Source organism: Bufo gargarizans, unplaced genomic scaffold (genome assembly GCF_014858855.1).
Source record: "Bufo gargarizans isolate SCDJY-AF-19 unplaced genomic scaffold, ASM1485885v1 original_scaffold_986_pilon, whole genome shotgun sequence".
Taxonomy (NCBI): Eukaryota; Metazoa; Chordata; class Amphibia; order Anura; family Bufonidae; genus Bufo; species Bufo gargarizans.
In genome coordinates, this window is record NW_025334784.1 from 189,420 (window position 1) to 207,415 (window position 17,996).

At 54.4% G+C, this 17,996-nt stretch overlaps 1 protein-coding gene across 8 annotated transcripts in view; it reads left to right on the top strand.

The window, feature by feature from the left end:
- The window catches only part of LOC122924278 (microtubule-associated serine/threonine-protein kinase 2-like), a 103,270-nt gene that overhangs the window by 62,074 nt on the left and 23,200 nt on the right, over positions 1-17,996 (top strand). For 7 of the 8 annotated variants that reach the window (XM_044275222.1, XM_044275223.1, XM_044275224.1 and 4 more), the window contains 6 exons: positions 10,527-10,618; positions 12,928-13,003; positions 13,861-13,939; positions 14,464-14,618; positions 16,121-16,196; positions 16,325-16,534. In XM_044275222.1, coding sequence (XP_044131157.1) covers positions 10,527-10,618; positions 12,928-13,003; positions 13,861-13,939; positions 14,464-14,618; positions 16,121-16,196; positions 16,325-16,534 — 688 coding nt within the window. The other variant, XM_044275229.1, reaches the window with a different exon arrangement.

Here is a 17,996-nt window from a genome sequence, read left to right on the forward strand (position 1 = left end):
GGCTTAGGGTACTTTCACACTTGCGTTGCTTGATTCCGGCAGGCAGTTCCATTGCCTGAACTGACTGCCTGATCAGGCAAATTGTATGCAAACGGATGTCATTTTTTCTGACTGATCAGGCATTTTTCAGACTGATCAGGATCCTGATCAGTCAGAAAAATGCCTGATCAGTCAGAAAAATGCATTGCAATACCGGATCCGTTTTTCCGGTGTCATCAGGCAAAACGGATCCGTTTTTTTTTTTTTTTCATTTTTAAAGGTCTGCGCATGCGCAGACCGGAAAAACGGATCCGGCATTCCGGTATTTTGAATGCCGGATCCGGCACTAATACATTCCTATGGAAAAAAATGCCGGATCCGGCATTCAGGCAAGTCTTCAGTTTTTTTCGCCGGAGATAAAACCGTAGCATGCTACGGTTTTCTCTTTTGCCTGATCAGTCAAAACGACTGAACTGAAGACATCCTGATGCAAACTGAATGGATTACTCTCCACTCAGAATGCATGGGGATAAAACTGATCAGTTATTTTCCGGTATAGAGCCCCTGTGACGGAACTCTATGCCGGAAAAGAAAAACGCAAGTGTGAAAGTGCCCTTAGAGCGGCTGTGATGGGTGAATATAATCTTAGATGAAAGTCGCCAGTAGAGCATCTCCTCTCTTTGCGGGGGAGGGGATTTTCAAGTAAATATCCTTTTCATACATGTGGATGATTTGTGCTGTAAATGTGTCGAGTGTGAACCTAACTTTACAAGGATGATGAGAGTAGATCTGCGTCTGTCCTGCAGAACATCTCTCCTGACAATCTGCATCACAGTCAGTGCAGGAACGTTAATTTCCCTTGCTGTCACTTCTTCGGATTCCCTGGTATAATCTCCATTGTTAGGGAATTAGTTAACTTGGGCGCATTATATGTAAATGATGTGGCCCCCCGTCCCACGCCCGCCACGCTCCCCAGAGTATTAGTCTGATTAGCACTGGTCGTCCATCTTCATCACTTTTCTTGGTAATTTCACTTTTTATTCAGTTTCCTTTAACTTTGATTCTACCTGGAAACGGTCCACAAGCTGCTGTTGACGGATCTGTTATGTGGTTTATAAAAAATAAAATCCTTCAAATGGGTCAGTCAGGGGGTCTTATCGATGGCAGCTTCATCCGTTCTACATGCTATGTGCTATTTGGGGAGTGCGTTCAGTGGGTATTTTGCGGTCTTCGAGGGGCAGTCACTGTGTACAGTCGTGGCCAAAAGTTTTGAGAATGACACAAATATTAGTCTTCACACAGTTTGCTGCTAAACTGCTGTTAGATCTTTGTCTCAGTTGTTTCTGTGATGCAGTGAAATATAATTACTCGCACTTCATACGTTTCAGAGGCTTTTATCGACAATTACATGACATTTATGCAGAGTCAGTATTTGCAGTGTTGGCCCTTCTTTTTCAGGACCTCTGCAATCCGACTGCGCATGCTCTCCATCCACTTCTGGGCCAATCCCTGACTGACAACCCATTCTTTCATCATCACTTCTTGGAGTTTGTCAGAATTAGTGGGTTTTTGTTTGTCCACCCGCCTCTGGAGGATTGACCACAAGTTCTCAATGGGATTAAGATCTGGGGAGTTTCCAGGCCATGGACCCAAAATGTCACCGTTTTGGTCCCCGAGCCACTTAGTTGTCACTTTTGCCTTATGGCGCGGTGCTCCATCGTGCTGGAAAATGCATTGTTCTTCACCAAACTGTTGTTGGATTGTTGGAAGAAGTTGCTGGTGGAGGGTGTTTTGGTGCCATTCTTTATTCATGGCTGTGTTTTTGGGCAGAATTGTGAGTGAGCCCACTCCCTTGGATGAGAAGCAACCCCACACATGAATGGACTCAGGATGCTTTACTGGTGGCATGACACAGGACTGATGGTAGCGCTTACCTTTTCTTCTCCGGACAAGCCTTTTTCCTGATGCCCCAAACAATCGGAAAGAGGCTTCATCGGAGAGTATGACTTTGCCCCAGTCCTCAGCCGTCCATTCACCATATTTTCTGCAGAAGATCAATCTGTCCCTGATGGTTTTTGGAGAGAAGTGGCTTCTTTGCTGCCCTTCTTGACACCAGGCCATCTTCCACTTCGCCTCACTGTGCGTGCAGATGCGCTCACACCTGCCTGCTGCCATTCCTGCGCAAGCGCTGCACTGGTGGCACTCCGATCCCGCAGCTGAATCCTCTTTAGGAGACGATCCTGGCGCTTGCTGGACTTTCTTGGACTTGGAGAAGGACGATGCAATTCATCTGATCGCTCTTCATAACATTCTGGAGTAGATGCAAATTGCCATTATAAAAACTTTCCTATATTTATGTAATTCTCAAGACTTTTGGCCACGACTGTATTTTTGCGGTGTTTGGGGTGCGTTTATCTCTCCGTGGGTCCAGTGGCGTTTGTTGTGAATAGTAACGTGTCGGAGCCGTTGTTATCATTACTTCGTCCTGGGCTCTCGAGCAGCAGTGGGAGACGCCTCCACGTACAGCCTCAGGGATTAACCCTTTGATGGCACGAGGGGATTAAAGGAGCCGTCACTTCAGCCTCACAGGATGCTGCTCCTCATGAAATGGATCTGGAGCAGTGGAGGCGGCACAATGAGTCCTGCCCCTCGTCTGTGCGGTCCCAGGGGCCACATCGGGGAGGCTGAGAGCTTGGCGTGGGCTGTGCCGGCCATGAGGACTCTGCGGGGTCATGTCTGACTCTTCCTGGACTGTTCTGTCCAATTTCTCCCTCCTGGAGACTGAGACTCTGAGGAGATCCAGGAGGTAAAGGCGTCTCACGCTATTATTACTCTTGTATCTGAGGATCCGCTCTGATGTTTCTCTGGTACTGGTATTACTGCTGTATTTATGGATCCTCTCTGTACTTCTCTGGTACTGTTATTACTCGTGTATTCACAGATCTGGTACGGTTATTACTTGTGTGTTTCTTGCTCTAGTACTGTTATTACTCCTTTATATGCTTATCTGTTAAAATTCCCCCCTTCCCCTCTGGTACTGTTATTACTTGTGTATTTGTGTATGTTCAGTTTTTTTTCCCTCTGGTACTATTCCTGTATTTGTGGATCTGCTGTTATTTCGCTGGTACTGTTATTACTCGTCCATTTATGGATCTGCTACTGTTATTACTGGTGTATTTGCAGATCAGCTCTGTTTTAGTTTTTTTTACTGATCCTATAATTACTCCTGTAGATCAGCTTTGTGTTTTTTTTTTTTTTTTTTTTCGCTAGTACGGTTATTACTTGTGTATTTGCAGATTTACCCCTTTTTTTTATTTTATGGTACTGTCATTACCCCTGTTTTTTGGGCTCTAGTACTTTTATTACTCCTGTGTTTGTGGATATACAGTTTATCGCTGGTACTCTTATTATTCATGTATTTTTTGATATGTTAATGTTAATACTCGTGTGTTTGTGGATCTTCTTCCCATTTTTGCCAGTTATTTGAGCTGGTACTGTTAGTACTCCTGTATTTGTGGCTCTAGTACTCTTAGGACTCCTGTATTTGTCGCTCTAGTACTCTTAGTACTCCTGTATTTGTGGCTCTAGTACTCTTAGTACTCCTGTATTTGTGGCTCTAGTACTCTTAGTACTCCTGTATTTGTGGCTCTAGTACTCTTGTATTTGTGGATCCCCTCTGTTTTTTGCTGGTACGGTTAGTGCTCCTGTATTTGTGGCTCTGGTACGGTTAGTGCTCCTGTATTTGTGGCTCTGGTACGGTTAGTGCTCCTGTATTTGTGGCTCTGGTACGGTTAGTGCTCCTGTATTTGTGGCTCTGGTACGGTTAGTGCTCCTGTATTTGTGGCTCTGGTACGGTTAGTGCTCCTGTATTTGTGGCTCTGGTACGGTTAGTGCTCCTGTGTTTGTGGCTCTGGTACGGTTAGTGCTCCTGTGTTTGTGGCTCTGGTACGGTTAGTGCTCCTGTGTTTGTGGCTCTGGTACGGTTAGTGCTCCTGTATTGTGGCTCTGGTACGGTCAGTGCTCCTGTGTTTGTGGCTCTGGTACGGTTAGTGCTCCTGTGTTTGTGGCTCTGGTACGGTTAGTGCTCCTGTGTTTGTGGCTCTGGTACGGTTAGTGCTCCTGTATTTGTGGCTCTGGTACGGTTAGTGCTCCTGTGTTTGTGGCTCTGGTACGGTTAGTGCTCCTGTGTTGTGGCTCTGGTACGGTTAGTGCTCCTGTGTTTGTGGCTCTGGTACGGTTAGTGCTCCTGTGTTTGTGGCTCTGGTACGGTTAGTGCTCCTGTGTTTGTGGCTCTGGTACGGTTAGTGCTCCTGTGTTTGTGGCTCTGGTACGGTTAGTGCTCCTGTGTTTGTGGCTCTGGTACGGTTAGTGCTCCTGTATTTGTGGTTCTAGTACGGTTAGTACTCCTGTGTTTGAGGACCACCTCTGTTTTTGCTGGTGACGGTTAGTGCTCCTGTATTTGTGGCTCTGGTACGGTTAGTGCTCCTGTGTTTGTGGCTCTGGTACGGTTAGTGCTCCTGTGTTTGTGGCTCTGGTACGGTTAGTGCTCCTGTGTTTGTGGCTCTGGTACGGTTAGTGCTCCTGTGTTTGTGGCTCTGGTACGGTTAGTGCTCCTGTGGTTTGTGGCTCTGGTACGGTTAGTGCTCCTGTGTTTGTGGCTCTGGTACGGTTAGTACTCCTGTATTTGTGGTTCTAGTACTCTTAGTACTCCTGTGTTTGAGGACCACCTCTGTTTTTGCTGGTACGGTCAGTGCTCCTGTATTTGTGGCTCTGGTACGGTTAGTACTCCTGTATTTGAGGACCACCTCTGTTTTTGCTGGTACGGTCAGTGCTCCTGTATTTGTGGCTCTGGTACGGTTAGTGCTCCTGTGTTTGTGGCTCTGGTACGGTTAGTGCTCCTGTGTTTGTGGCTCTGGTACGGTTAGTGCTCCTGTGTTTGTGGCTCTGGTACGGTTAGTGCTCCTGTGTTTGTGGCTCTGGTACGGTTAGTGCTCCTGTGTTTGTGGCTCTGGTACGGTTAGTGCTCCTGTGTTTGTGGCTCTGGTACGGTTAGTGCTCCTGTGTTTGTGGCTCTGGTACGGTTAGTGCTCCTGTGTTTGTGGCTCTGGTACGGTTAGTGCTCCTGTGTTTGTGCTCTGGTACGGTTAGTGCTCCTGTATTTGTGGCTCTGGTACGGTTAGTGCTCCTGTATTTGTGGCTCTGGTACGGTTAGTGCTCCTGTGTTTGTGGCTCTGGTACGGTTAGTGCTCCTGTTTGTGGCTCTGGTACGGTTAGTGCTCCTGTGTTTGTGGCTCTGGTACGGTTAGTGCTCCTGTGTTTGTGGCTCTGGTACGGTTAGTGCTCCTGTGTTTGTGGCTCTGGTACGGTTAGTGCTCCTGTATTTGTGGTTCTAGTACTCTTAGTACTCCTGTGTTTGAGGACCACCTCTGTTTTTGCTGGTACGGTCAGTGCTCCTGTATTTGTGGCTCTGGTACGGTTAGTACTCCTGTATTTGAGGACCACCTCTGTTTTTGCTGGTACGGTTAGTGCTCCTGTATTTGTGGCTCTGGTACGGTTAGTGCTCCTGTATTTGTGGCTCTGGTACGGTTAGTGCTCCTGTGTTTGTGGCTCTGGTACGGTTAGTACTCCTGTATTTGTGGTTCTAGTACTCTTAGTACTCCTGTGTTTGAGGACCACCTCTGTTTTTGCTGGTACGGTTAGTACTCCTGTATTTGTGGCTCTGGTACGGTCAGTGCTCCTGTATTTGTGGCTCTGGTACGGTTAGTGCTCCTGTATTTGTGGCTCTGGTACGGTTAGTGCTCCTGTATTTGTGGCTCTGGTACGGTTAGTGCTCCTGTGTTTGTGGCTCTGGTACGGTTAGTGCTTCTGTGTTTGTGGCTCTGGTACGGTCAGTGCTCCTGTGTTTGTGGCTCTGGTACGGTCAGTGCTCCTGTATTTGTGGCTCTGGTACGGTCAGTGCTCCTGTGTTTGTGGCTCTGGTACGGTTAGTGCTCCTGTGTTTGTGGCTCTGGTACGGTTAGTACTCCTGTATTTGTGGTTCTAGTACTCTTAGTACTCCTGTGTTTGAGGACCACCTCTGTTTTTGCTGGTACGGTTAGTACTCCTGTATTTGTGGCTCTGGTACGGTCAGTGCTCCTGTATTTGTGGCTCTGGTACGGTTAGTACTCCTGTATTTGTGGCTCTGGTACGGTTAGTGCTCCTGTGTTTGTGGCTCTGGTACGGTCAGTGCTCCTGTGTTTGTGGCTCTGGTACGGTCAGTGCTCCTGTGTTTGTGGCTCTGGTACGGTCAGTGCTCCTGTGTTTGTGGCTCTGGTACGGTCAGTGCTCCTGTGTTTGTGGCTCTGGTACGGTCAGTGCTCCTGTGTTTGTGGCTCTGGTACGGTCAGTGCTCCTGTGTTTGTGGCTCTGGTACGGTCAGTGCTCCTGTGTTTGTGGCTCTGGTACGGTCAGTGCTCCTGTGTTTGTGGCTCTGGTACGGTCAGTGCTCCTGTGTTTGTGGCTCTGGTACGGTCAGTGCTCCTGTGTTTGTGGCTCTGGTACGGTTAGTGCTCCTGTGTTTGTGGCTCTGGTACGGTTAGTGCTCCTGTGTTTGTGGCTCTGGTACGGTTAGTGCTCCTGTGTTTGTGGCTCTGGTACGGTTAGTGCTCCTGTATTTGTGGCTCTGGTACGGTTAGTGCTCCTGTATTTGTGGTTCTAGTACTCTTAGTACTCCTGTGTTTGAGGACCACCTCTGTTTTTGCTGGTACGGTCAGTGCTCCTGTATTTGTGGCTCTGGTACGGTTAGTACTCCTGTATTTGAGGACCACCTCTGTTTTTGCTGGTACGGTTAGTACTCCTGTATTTGTGGCTCTGGTACGGTCAGTGCTCCTGTGTTTGAGGATCCCCTCTGTTTTTGCTGGTACCTGCTCCATGTGGCTGTCGTTTTTGGGTCCTGATGGCGGCGCGCCCAGCCAGGTGTGCTGCGGGCATGAGACGTCCAGTTTGTGGTCTTGTAGGGCGGGTGCTTTCTGCCTCGGGAGCGGCAGTGTCTGCACACAGCGCTACACACTGACCCCGCCAGCACTGCTGCATCGTGTGCCATACTGAGCCCGAGATGGTGGAGGGCTGTGTGCTGTGGGCCGCCCCCGGTGGAGAGGGTGACGTGACTGAGGCTCGGCTGATGTGCTGAGCGTGGCCGGGGTCTCAGGTATTTCTCAAGTCAGAATGTATCCGGGGACGGACGCTCAACATCACACCCATCATCCGCTCCTTTGACACGTCGTCGGGCCGGGGCTACGCTTTACACGCCATTGGCAGGAGCTGACAATCTAATCTCCTCTCTCACACCGTGTATCACTCCCATCATCTCGGCATGCTGTGCCTGGTGCGGTTATCTGGCAGAGAACATGAGCTTGGAGATTCTGGGTGCGCGACTTCTGACTCTTCCTGTATTAATAATTGAGGGACCCTCAGCTGCCTCTGTCCTGTGAAAGCTTTAATTACATCGCATGCAAGTGTAGATCATGTGACCGGAGAAGGAAGAAAGGATCGGCACGTGGACCCCGGGGGGTGGCCTCTGCAGCCCCTGCCGGTCCCAGCAGTACACCACCGCTTCCTGCTGAGCGCGGGGCCCCGATAAACTGCTGCTTCTCTGCTCCGCAGTCATGTGACACGGTCTCCGCTCCTCAGGGCTGATAATGGCGCAGCAGATGCTTGTTGGCGCTCGTCTCTTTCAGGAGTTAATTGTCGCCTCGTTTTGTTTTCCGCCTTTCACATCATCTCCTAATGACTGTAATTATAGCGCCAGCTCTCCTGTGCCGCTGTCCGCGCAGCTGCCGCCATTGTGAGCGCAGCGATTGTCAGACGAGCGTCTCCCGAATGTTTGTTTCTTCCTCATTGAGTCTCGTTTCAATGAAAATAACTTTTCATGAAATTATGGAAATGGGGGAAACCTCAAAAAAGCGCCATGCGGCAGCCGTCTGCTCCTGGGGGAGTGTTCCCGCGTGTCGGTGCAGCCGCCTGCTCCTGCTGGAGTGTTCCCGCGTGTCGGTGCAGCCGCCTGCTCCTGGGGGAGTGTTCCCGCGTGTCGGTGCAGCCGCCTGCTCCTGGGGGAGTGTTCCCGCGTGTCTGTGCAGCCGCCTGCTCCTGGGGGAGTGTTCCCGCGGGTCGGTGCAGCCGCCTGCTCCTGGGGGAGTGTTCCCGCGGGTCGGTGCAGCCGCCTGCTCCTGGGGGAGTGTTCCCGCGGGTCGGTGCAGTCGCCTGCTCCTGGGGGAGTGTTTCCCGCGGGTCGGTGCAGCCGCCTGCTCCTGGGGGAGTGTTCCCGCGGGTCGGTGCAAGCCGCCTGCTCCCTGGGGGAGTGTTCCCGCGGGTCGGTGCAGCCGCCTGCTCCTGGGGGAGTGTTCCCGCGGGTCGGTGCAGTCGCCTGCTCCTGGGGGAGTGTTCCCGCGGGTCGGTGCAGCCGCCTGCTCCTGGGAGTGTTCCCGCGGGTCGGTGCAGCCGCCTGCTCCTGGGGGAGTGTTCCCGCGGGTCGGTGCAGCCGCCTGCTCCTGGGGGAGTGTTCCCGCGGTCGGTGCAGCCGCCTGCTCCTGGGGGAGTGTTCCCGCGTGTCGGTGCAGCCGCCTGCTCCTGGGGGAGTGTTCCCGCGTGTCGGTGCAGCCGCCTGCTCCTGGGGGAGTGTTCCCGCGGGTCGGTGCAGCCGCCTGCTCCTGGGGGAGTGTTCCCGCGGGTCGGTGCAGCCGCCTGCTCCTGGGGGAGTGTTCCCGCGGGTCGGTGCAGCCGCCTGCTCCTGGGGAGTGTTCCCGCGGGTCGGTGCAGCCGCCTGCTCCTGGGGGAGTGTTCCCGCGGGTCGGTGCAGCCGCCTGCTCCTGGGGGAGTGTTCCCGCGGGTCGGTGCAGCCGCCTGCTCCTGGGGGAGTGTTCCCGCGTGTCGGTGCAGCCGCCTGCTCCTGGGGGAGTGTTCCCGCGTGTCGGTGCAGCCGCCTGCTCCTGGGGGAGTGTTCCCGCGCTGGTTCGGTTGCAGCCGCCTGCTCCTGGGGGAGTGTTCCCGCGGGTCGGTGCAGCCGCCTGCTCCTGGGGGAGTGTTCCCCCGGGTCGGTGCAGCCGCCTGCTCCTGGGGGAGTGTTCCCCGGGTCGGTGCAGCCGCCTGCTCCTGGGGGAGTGTTCCCCCGGGTCGGTGCAGCCGCCTGCTCCTGGGGGAGTGTTCCCGCGGGTCGGTGCAGCCGCCTGCTCCTGGGGGAGTGTTCCCCCGGGTCGGTGCAGCCGCCTGCTCCTGGGGGAGTGTTTCCCGCGGGTCGGTGCAGCCGCCTGCTCCTGGGGGAGTGTTCCCGCGGGTCGGTGCAGCCGCCTGCTCCTGGGGGAGTGTTCCCGCGGGTCGGTGCAGCCGCCTGCTCCTGCTGGAGTGTTCCCGCGTGTCGGTGCAGCCGCCTGCTCCTGGGGGAGTATTTTACAATCCATATGGCAGCTGCAGTCACTGTGCACCCACCAGAGCAGCCGCCCGCTTATTTGTTGGCATCGCCCCCTCCTCTGCGGCCCCTCTCCCATGTGGTCTCCTGCTGTTGCACACATTAGATGCAGTGCAGCGTGTACTGTATCTGTGTCCTCCTGTGCAGCCTGAGCCTTCTGCTTCATGAATGCAACATCAGAACTACAGTAAAGACTGACACCCAAGCCGATTTACATGGGTAGGAGATGTACTGTCATTTAGCAGTGCAGGTTCACCCACCATTCAGGGTGTGTGGAAACCTGGATGACGACCCCATTGTCTGCCTCCAGATCAGAAATGGTTAAACAGAGATTTGCATCTGTGACTCTATAAGGAAGCTCTGAGCGAGGGTGACACCTGCTGGTGGCTGACGGGCACTGCCGCAGTGAAAGAGCCCAGTGTGCAGAGTCTAGCTCCCCTTGTGCCGGGGGCCTCAGGTGTGGCTCCTGCGGTATCGCGTCTCATCTATCCTGTGGTGTCCACTTGTCCGGAACGCTGGTGGTGTCGGGAGATGGCCAGTGCGATTCGGTCAGGGATAATTGTGAGAACCCCACTGCCTATTGCACCAGACACTAGACTACAAATCCCACCAGTGCCACATGCCAGAATCTAGGCCACCCGCCGTCTGTATTGGAGGCTTTGTTCACCTTTTGGGCGCAGTGATTTTTATTACCAATCTGGAGCCTTTTCTCTGTCCAGAGCTGAGGTTCTGTAGAAGCTGCCTGTGGATCCTCCTTTCCGTCAGTTGGGGAGCTGACGGGCTCCTTATCTCTGCTCTCCGACATTCTACACAATCCTTACAGGTCAATCCTTATCTTACTGGTAGGAATGTGGCTCAGATAAGGGTTTGACTCTCAGTAGTTTAGAGGTCAGGGGTATAAAGTGGAAGGTCACACGGCTAGAAAAACTGTTAACCCTTTGTGGTAAAAGGCCAATTGAAAATATGGTGAAGCTGTACAGTGCAGACCGGGGGGGGGGGATTAGAATGGGTCCTGTTGTGACCCCCGCTGACCCCACCTTGCATGCTGGGCACTGTGGTGCCCCTATAACACACATCATCCCTCTAATTATTCTAATTTCTTCTGCAGCTGCCGCACCAGCAACCGCAAGAGTCTGATCGTAGCGTCCAGCACGTCTCCCACCCTGCCTCGGCCACACTCCCCGCTCCATGGACACACAGGTACGGGGACTACGGGCCCCCAGAGCTCATGGTATGGTCCAGTATTCTCCAGCACAGTTCAACTCATGGTATGGTCCAGTAATCATCAGTATAGCATGCCCCCAGTACAGAGCCCTAGTGGTGTGGACATTGCTCCCCAGCAGCCACTTCTCTCCTGAGACCTGTCATGCCCCCGGTGCAGAGCCCCAAGGGTGTGGACATTGCTCCCCAGCAGCCGCTTCTCTCCTGAGACCTGTCATGCCCCCAGTACAGAGCCCTAGTGGTGTGGACATTGCTCCCCAGCAGCCGCTTCTCTCCTGAGACCTGTCATGCCCCAGTGGTGTGGACATTGCTCCCCAGCAGCCGCTTCTTTCCTGAGACCTGTCATGCCCCAGTGGTGTGGACATTGCTCCCCAGCAGCCGCTTCTCTCCTGAGACCTGTCATGCCCCAGTGGTGTGGACATTGCTCCCCAGCAGCCGCTTCTCTCCTGAGACCTGTCATGCCCCCGGTGCAGAGCCCCAAGGGTGTGGACATTGCTCCCCAGCAGCCGCTTCTCTCCTGAGACCTGTCATGCCCCAGTGGTGTGGACATTGCTCCCCAGCAGCCGCTTCTTTCCTGAGACCTGTCATGCCCCAGTGGTGTGGACATTGCTCCCCAGCAGCCGCTTCTCTCCTGAGACCTGTCATGCCCCAGTGGTGTGGACATTGCTCCCCAGCAGCCGCTTCTCTCCTGAGACCTGTCATGCCCCCGGTGCAGAGCCCCTGGGGTGTGGACTTTGCTCCCCAGCAGCCGCTTCTCTCCTGAGACCTGTCATGCCCCCGGTGCAGAGCCCCAGTGGTGTGGACATTGCTCCCCAGCAGCCGCCTCTCTCCTGAGACCTGTCATGCCCCCGGTGCAGAGCCCCAGTGGTGTGGACATTGCTCCCCAGCAGCCGCCTCTCTCCTGAGACCTGTCATGCCCCCGGTGCAGAGCCCCTGGGGTGTGGACATTGCTCCCCAGCAGCTGATGCAGAGCCTCCTGCCCGTGATCCTTTGTGGGTAGAGCGGTCACTGTGAGGCTCATGTGGCGCCATGCTGCTCTGGCAGGTCTTTAGATTAATAATGGGGGGGGGGTGCTGACCCTTGTATCATTTGGCTGGGCCTTGATATTGGTGCTCAGTACCATATACTGGATCTTCACCAGGATCTAAGCACCGAAATATCATGCAGGGTCCAGAGTGGCGCCAGCTCATGGAACGCTGTAATGAAAGTCACCCCATTAACCCTTCTAATGCTGGAACCCCTTGGATTAGAGCAGGGAGCCGTGGCCCCGCCGCCTGTTTCCGGTGAGATACGGCTGAGCTGCGGCTCCTGCCCTAATTCTTCTAAGTCTTAATATGAAAATCCCATCAGTATGTAAATCTTTGCTTGCTGCCTGCAGACCCCCGACCCTCAGCGTCTGCCTTACTCCAGAGGCGCCGCTTCTCTTTACGCCCCATTTCTGGGTTATTCGGGCAACACCCAGTGTGGAGGCTGCTGCAGGTCCCCTAGAGGTGGCCGCTCTGCAGAGCATCTCCTCTTGTGAGAGCCACAGGTAACGATCTGCTGCAGTCTCATATGACATCCCACACAATGCACTGCTCTCTAGTAACTGAGGCTGCAGCTCTGGGTGTGACTAGAGTATGATGTATTATGTCTCCGTACACATGGAACCGCCGCCGGTTATCTGACAACCATCACCCGACAATCCATCGAATGCAGTGTAAGGCGACTTTCACACTAGTGTTTACGTTTTCCACTTCCGTTTTGTCCCCAGTCATTGTCAATAGGGACAGAACGGAGCGCTCCAAAATGCATTCCACTCCGTTTAGTTGCGTTCCCAGACCGGAGAGCAAACCGCAGCATGTTGTATTTTGCTTTCCGTCCTGGGATGTGGATGCAAAACGGATCCGGCATTACCGTCAATGGGGACGGATCGGTTTTCTCTGACACAATAGAAAAGGGATCCGTCCCCATTGACTTGCATTGGGGTAATGCCGGATCCGTCTTGGCGATGTTACAGATAACACAACCGGATCGTTCATGACGGATGCAGACGGTCGTATTATCGGTAGCGGAGGCGGTTCTGCTGAACCCTACCGGATCCAGTAAGGACGCTAGTGTGACAGTAGCCTTACCTGCACTGCTACTAACCAGGGGCTGCAGCTCTGGATGTGACTAGAGTATGGTGGAGCTTTATCTCTAGGATCCTGAGGCGCAGAATCCTCCAAAAAGTGACAGTGTCTGCACAGGAGGATGGTGGGGGTTATCCTCTAACATCTCTCATCTTACTTCTTGTTTTACCTCCACAGGAAGCAGCCCCCTGGACTCGCCCCGCAACTTCTCCCCTAATGCTGCCGCCCACTTCTCCTTTGTCCCTGTGCGAAGGTGAGTGCGCTGACGTAGCAGAGCCGAGTGTGTCACTTATATAGTTATCACTGGTATCTGTGGTGTTACATAGGACTGCAGGTGACATACACTACATTATCTGTACTCGGTTATCACTGTGATCTCTGTGGTGTTACATAGGACTGCAGGTGACATCTACTACATTATCTGTACTCAGAGAGTTATCACTGTGTTCTCTGTGGTGTTACATAGGACTGCAGGTGACATCTACTACATTATCTGTACTCAGAGAGCTATCACTGTGATCTCTGTGGTGTTACATAGGACTGCAGGTGACTTCTATTACATTATCTGTGGTGTTACATAGGACTGCAGGTGACATCTACTACATTATCTGTACTCTGTTATCACTGTGTCATCTGTGGTGTTACATAGGACTGCAGGTGACTTCTATTACATTATCTGTGGTGTTACATAGGACTGCAGGTGACATCTACTACATTATCTGTACTCAGTTATCACTGTGTTATCTGTGGTGTTACATAGGACTGCAGGTGACATCTACTACATTATCTGTACTCAGAGTTATCACTGTGTCATCTGTGGTGTTACATAGGACTGCAGGTGACATCTACTACATTATCTGTACTCAGTTATCACTGTGTCATCTGTGGTGTTACATAGGACTGCAGGTGACATCTACTACATTATCTGTACTCAGTTATCACTGTGTTATCTGTGGTGTTACATAGGACTGCAGGTGACATCTACTACATTATCTGTACTCAGTTATCACTGTGTTCTCTGTGGTGTTACATAGGACTGCACTCATTAACCTCAGGCGTCCTCTTCTCTCCTGGGTATGGGGTTTGTAATGTTTCTTTCCTTTGTTTCAGGACGGATGGGCGCCGCTGGTCGTTGGCATCGCTGCCATCTTCCGGATATGGAACCAACACTCCCAGCTCAACCGTCTCAGTAAGTGTGAGTGGCAGTCTCCCCAGAAGTGTGGCTTTTGTCTCCGTGTCCCCCATGACATGGCCCCGAGATGTCTGTATGTTCAGTGACCACCCCGCCCTGGTGAGACAGCGGAGAAGGGGGGCGCTTCTCTTCCCTGCGGGTTTGTGCGTTCCGTGAGGCGGGAATGTCAGGGCTACGTGTAACCCACCATCCAGTTCTGAGGGGCGAGGTCCTGGTGTTCAGACGAGTCAATGGTGCAGAGCGAGAGCCTCCGATCACGGCCGTCTCCTAATGTCGGACAGGTATGGCGCAGCAGCTGCTCGCACCCCATGTGTTCTGAGGTAATGGCCGCACGTTGGTTCTGGTGTCGTGATGTCACTTCCTGAGATGGTTGACGCCGTGGTTTGCAGTGTATGGCTCTGCAGTACGAGTGCGGGGTCAGTGGCCCCCGTTGCCCCCTCGCCCCTGTGTCTCCCCCGTGTCGCTCGGTCTCGTATGCATGCCTTTCAGTGTTTCCTTTCTTCTGTGTTTTCTGTACTCAGTCATCCTGCTCATCTCAGGAGAAGCTGCACCAGCTGCCATTTCAGCCGACAGCCGACGAGCTGCACTTCCTGACCAAGCACTTCAGCACCGAGAACATCACCGACGAGGAAGGCCGTCACTCTCCAGCCATGCGCCCCCGGTCCCGAAGCCTCAGGTGAGTCACCTGCACGTGCCGCCTGTTATACCCGATCACACAGAGCGCGCCCCTTGAGCCGGCACCTTCCACCACGAGACCTTATGATGCCCCCTGTGTTACCATAGGAAACCCCCTATGTTGTGGAAATGAAGAAAACTGCAGATATAAAGGAGTCACGGCCCGCTGGTGCGGTACCACACAAGTACCCTGTGGTCCCCTCTGATGATCCCAATTCATGAGCCGGCCATAACGGAAATGATACAGGATCTGTAGAGGTCTCCGCCCGAGCTCCGCTGAGCCCCTATCTTTCATGTCAGAGGCGGTACCCCTAGTGATTGTGGGGTGCAGGATCCGGGCGTCTTACCCACAGAGGATGTCGGGCTACGGCGATGCTAACAGATCCTCCTCGCCTGCTGCGCCCGGTGTCATTGCCTGTAACGCCCTAATAAGCGCAGGCGCCCCCGCTCTCCATGTTTATGGGTAGCCGATTATCCGTGTAATTTCTTGGGCTGCAGCATCGGCCGTGGTGACATGCGTTACCTCTGCTGCGCAGTCAGAAGTCATTCGAGGTATTGTTTACTCTCATGCTCATTCATGTGAATCTAAGCCCCCCCTCGGGACCCCGCACATGCCCCGCTGCCTGCAGACATTGCCTCCCCTCAGGAGGTACACACTTTCACACAGGCTTTTCTCGTGTGCGGCCGTCACCGCTATCTACGCTCGTTTGTATTAAAGTATTATATGCCTAATAATCCACAGGACTGAAGAGCTGGGGGTGGGGGTCATCTGCTGGACACATCCACGTACTATGTGAAACGTGTCATGCCGCTCTTTCCACAAATTGCCCAGTGTAGAGTCGGGGCGTACAATAACTGGCAGCAGAGGTTCGTCTTTGGGGTCTTCTTTCCCCACTGGAGACCATCATCGTTATCAGCAGAAATGACTCGGATCCTTCACGGCACCGTTTCTGGTGATGGGCGGGTTATTAGTGGGGTCGCCCCAGAGTCTCTGGGAGTGAAGCACTCGCACCTCTAACCCTTTACACATAAATCTTTTTCAGGGGTAGGATCTGCTCGGCGGTGTAATGGTCTGGATGACATCATGGTTCTGGGAGTGGGGGATGAGTCATTGCATTACATGGCCACCTCTGCTTAGCATGCAGCACCCGTTCCAGCAGTCAGCCCCATGTGTTACCCTTAGATTGCATCAGAGCGATGGTTAATCTGCAGCACATGAAGAGCGTGCCCTCAGCGATGAGCTCATTCTGCCACCGGCGAGCGGTGCAGCACACGTGTAATAAGTGCAGTGCTGCGCGCACCGTCCAGCCAGAGTATACCTGCAAATACATGCCCCCCAGTCTTCAGGCAGTAGAATGTCTGCCGGCCGCCTGATGTGTAAATAGATGACATGATGTAGATCTGTCCGCTTCTGTGTGCCCCCGTACCCCTGCACATGCACGCCCCCTGTACCCCTCCTCGGGGGGCTTCCTCTGATGCAGCTTTCTGGTTTCTTCCCTGCAGTCCTGGTCGATCGCCAGTCTTATATGATGGAGAGATTGTAATGATGAACCATGTGTACAAGGAGCGGTTCCCTAAGGTGAGGCGCCCTCCTGCATCTCGCCCCTCATGAGATTGCGGGTCTGTAACCGCCAGCTTGGGCGGCTGCTTTTCATCCATGTTTGGCGGTACCTTCTGTCTGTATTACTTCTCGTCTGTTTCCTGAAGGCCACCGCTCAGATGGAGGAGAGGCTGGCAGATTTCATCACCGGCAATGCCCCTGACAGTGTGCTGCCCCTGGGCGATGGGGTCCTGAGCTTCATCCATCACCAGGTGATCGAGCTGGCTCGTGACTGCCTGGCCAAATCCCGAGATGGGCTGATCACCTCCCGCTACTTCTATGAGCTGCAGGAAAACCTGGAGAAGCTGATGCAGGATGTGAGTATCTCGCTGCCGCTCCGGGTACAGCACCATTGCCCCAATAATGGACGACTCGCAGGGCACTGTCCAGACTGGACATAACTGTATCAGAGCCTACAGCCTCTGGGTATGAATACTCAATGTCACAGGAAGCAGAGGTATTGAATTGGTGAGGACACGGAGTCTGTTAGTGTAGAGGATCAGACTGTTCTCATTGCTGCCACACCTCAGTCGTCACCATCTCATCCAGTTTCTTTCCACATCTGTATGTTTATAACGTAAGTTGTAGTGTGTGCTGGACATGGCAATCAGAGACTTGTGTGACGGGGTGAGGAGGGGCGGGACTGTGGACCCGTGGGACTGAGGAGGGGCGGGACTGTGGACCCGTGGGACTGAGGAGGTGGCGGGACAGTGGGACTGAGGAGGTGGCGGGGACTGTGGACCCGTGGGACTGAGGAGGTGGCGGGGACTGTGGACCCGTGGGGACTGAGGAGGTGGCCGGGGGACTGTGCGACCCTGGGACTGAGGAGGTGGCGGGACTGTGGACCCGGGGGACTGAGAGGTGGCGGGACTGTGGACCCGTGGGACTGAGGAGGTGGCGGAACTGTGGCCCCGTGGGACTGAGGAGGTGGCGGGACTGTGGGAACCCCGTGGGATGAGGAGGTTGCGGGACTGTGGACCCCGTGGGACTGGAGGAGGTGGCGGGACCTGTGGACCCGTGGGGACTGAGGAGGTGGCGGACTGTGAGGAACCCGTGGGACTGAGGAGGTGGCGGGACCTGGTGGACCCGTGGACGGGAGGATGGCGGGACTGTGGACCCGTGGGACTGAGGAGGTGGCGGGACGGTGTGGACCCGTGGGACTGAGAGGTGTGCGGGACTGTGGACACCGTGGGACTGAGGAGGTGGCGGGACTGTTGGACCCCGTGGGACTGAGAGGTGGCGGGACTTGTGGACCCGTCGGGACTGAGGAGGTGGCGGGACTGTGGACCCGTGGGACCTGAGGAGGTGTCCGGGACTGTGGACCCTTGGGACTGGAGATGTGGACTGAGGACTGGTGTTGCGGGGACTGTGGACCGTGGGACTGAGGAGATGGTGGCGGGACTGTGGACCGTGGGGGAACTTGACCGGACGGTGGCGGGGGACTGTGGACCGTGGGACTGAGGAGGGTGGCGGGACTGTGGACCCGGGGACTGAGGAGGTGGCGGGACTGTGGACCCGTGGACTGAGGAGGTGGCGGGACTGTGTTGACCCGTGGGACTGAGGAGGTGGCGGGACTGGTGGACCCGTGGGACTGAGGACGGTGGCGGGACTGTGGACCCCGTGTGGACCTGAGGAGGTGGCGGGACTGTGGACCCGTGGGACTGAGGAGGTGGCGGGACTGTGGACCCGTGGGACTGAGGAGGTGGCGGGACTGTGGACCCGTGGGACTGAGGAGGTGGCGGGACTGTGGACCCGTGGGACTGAGGAGGTGGCGGGACC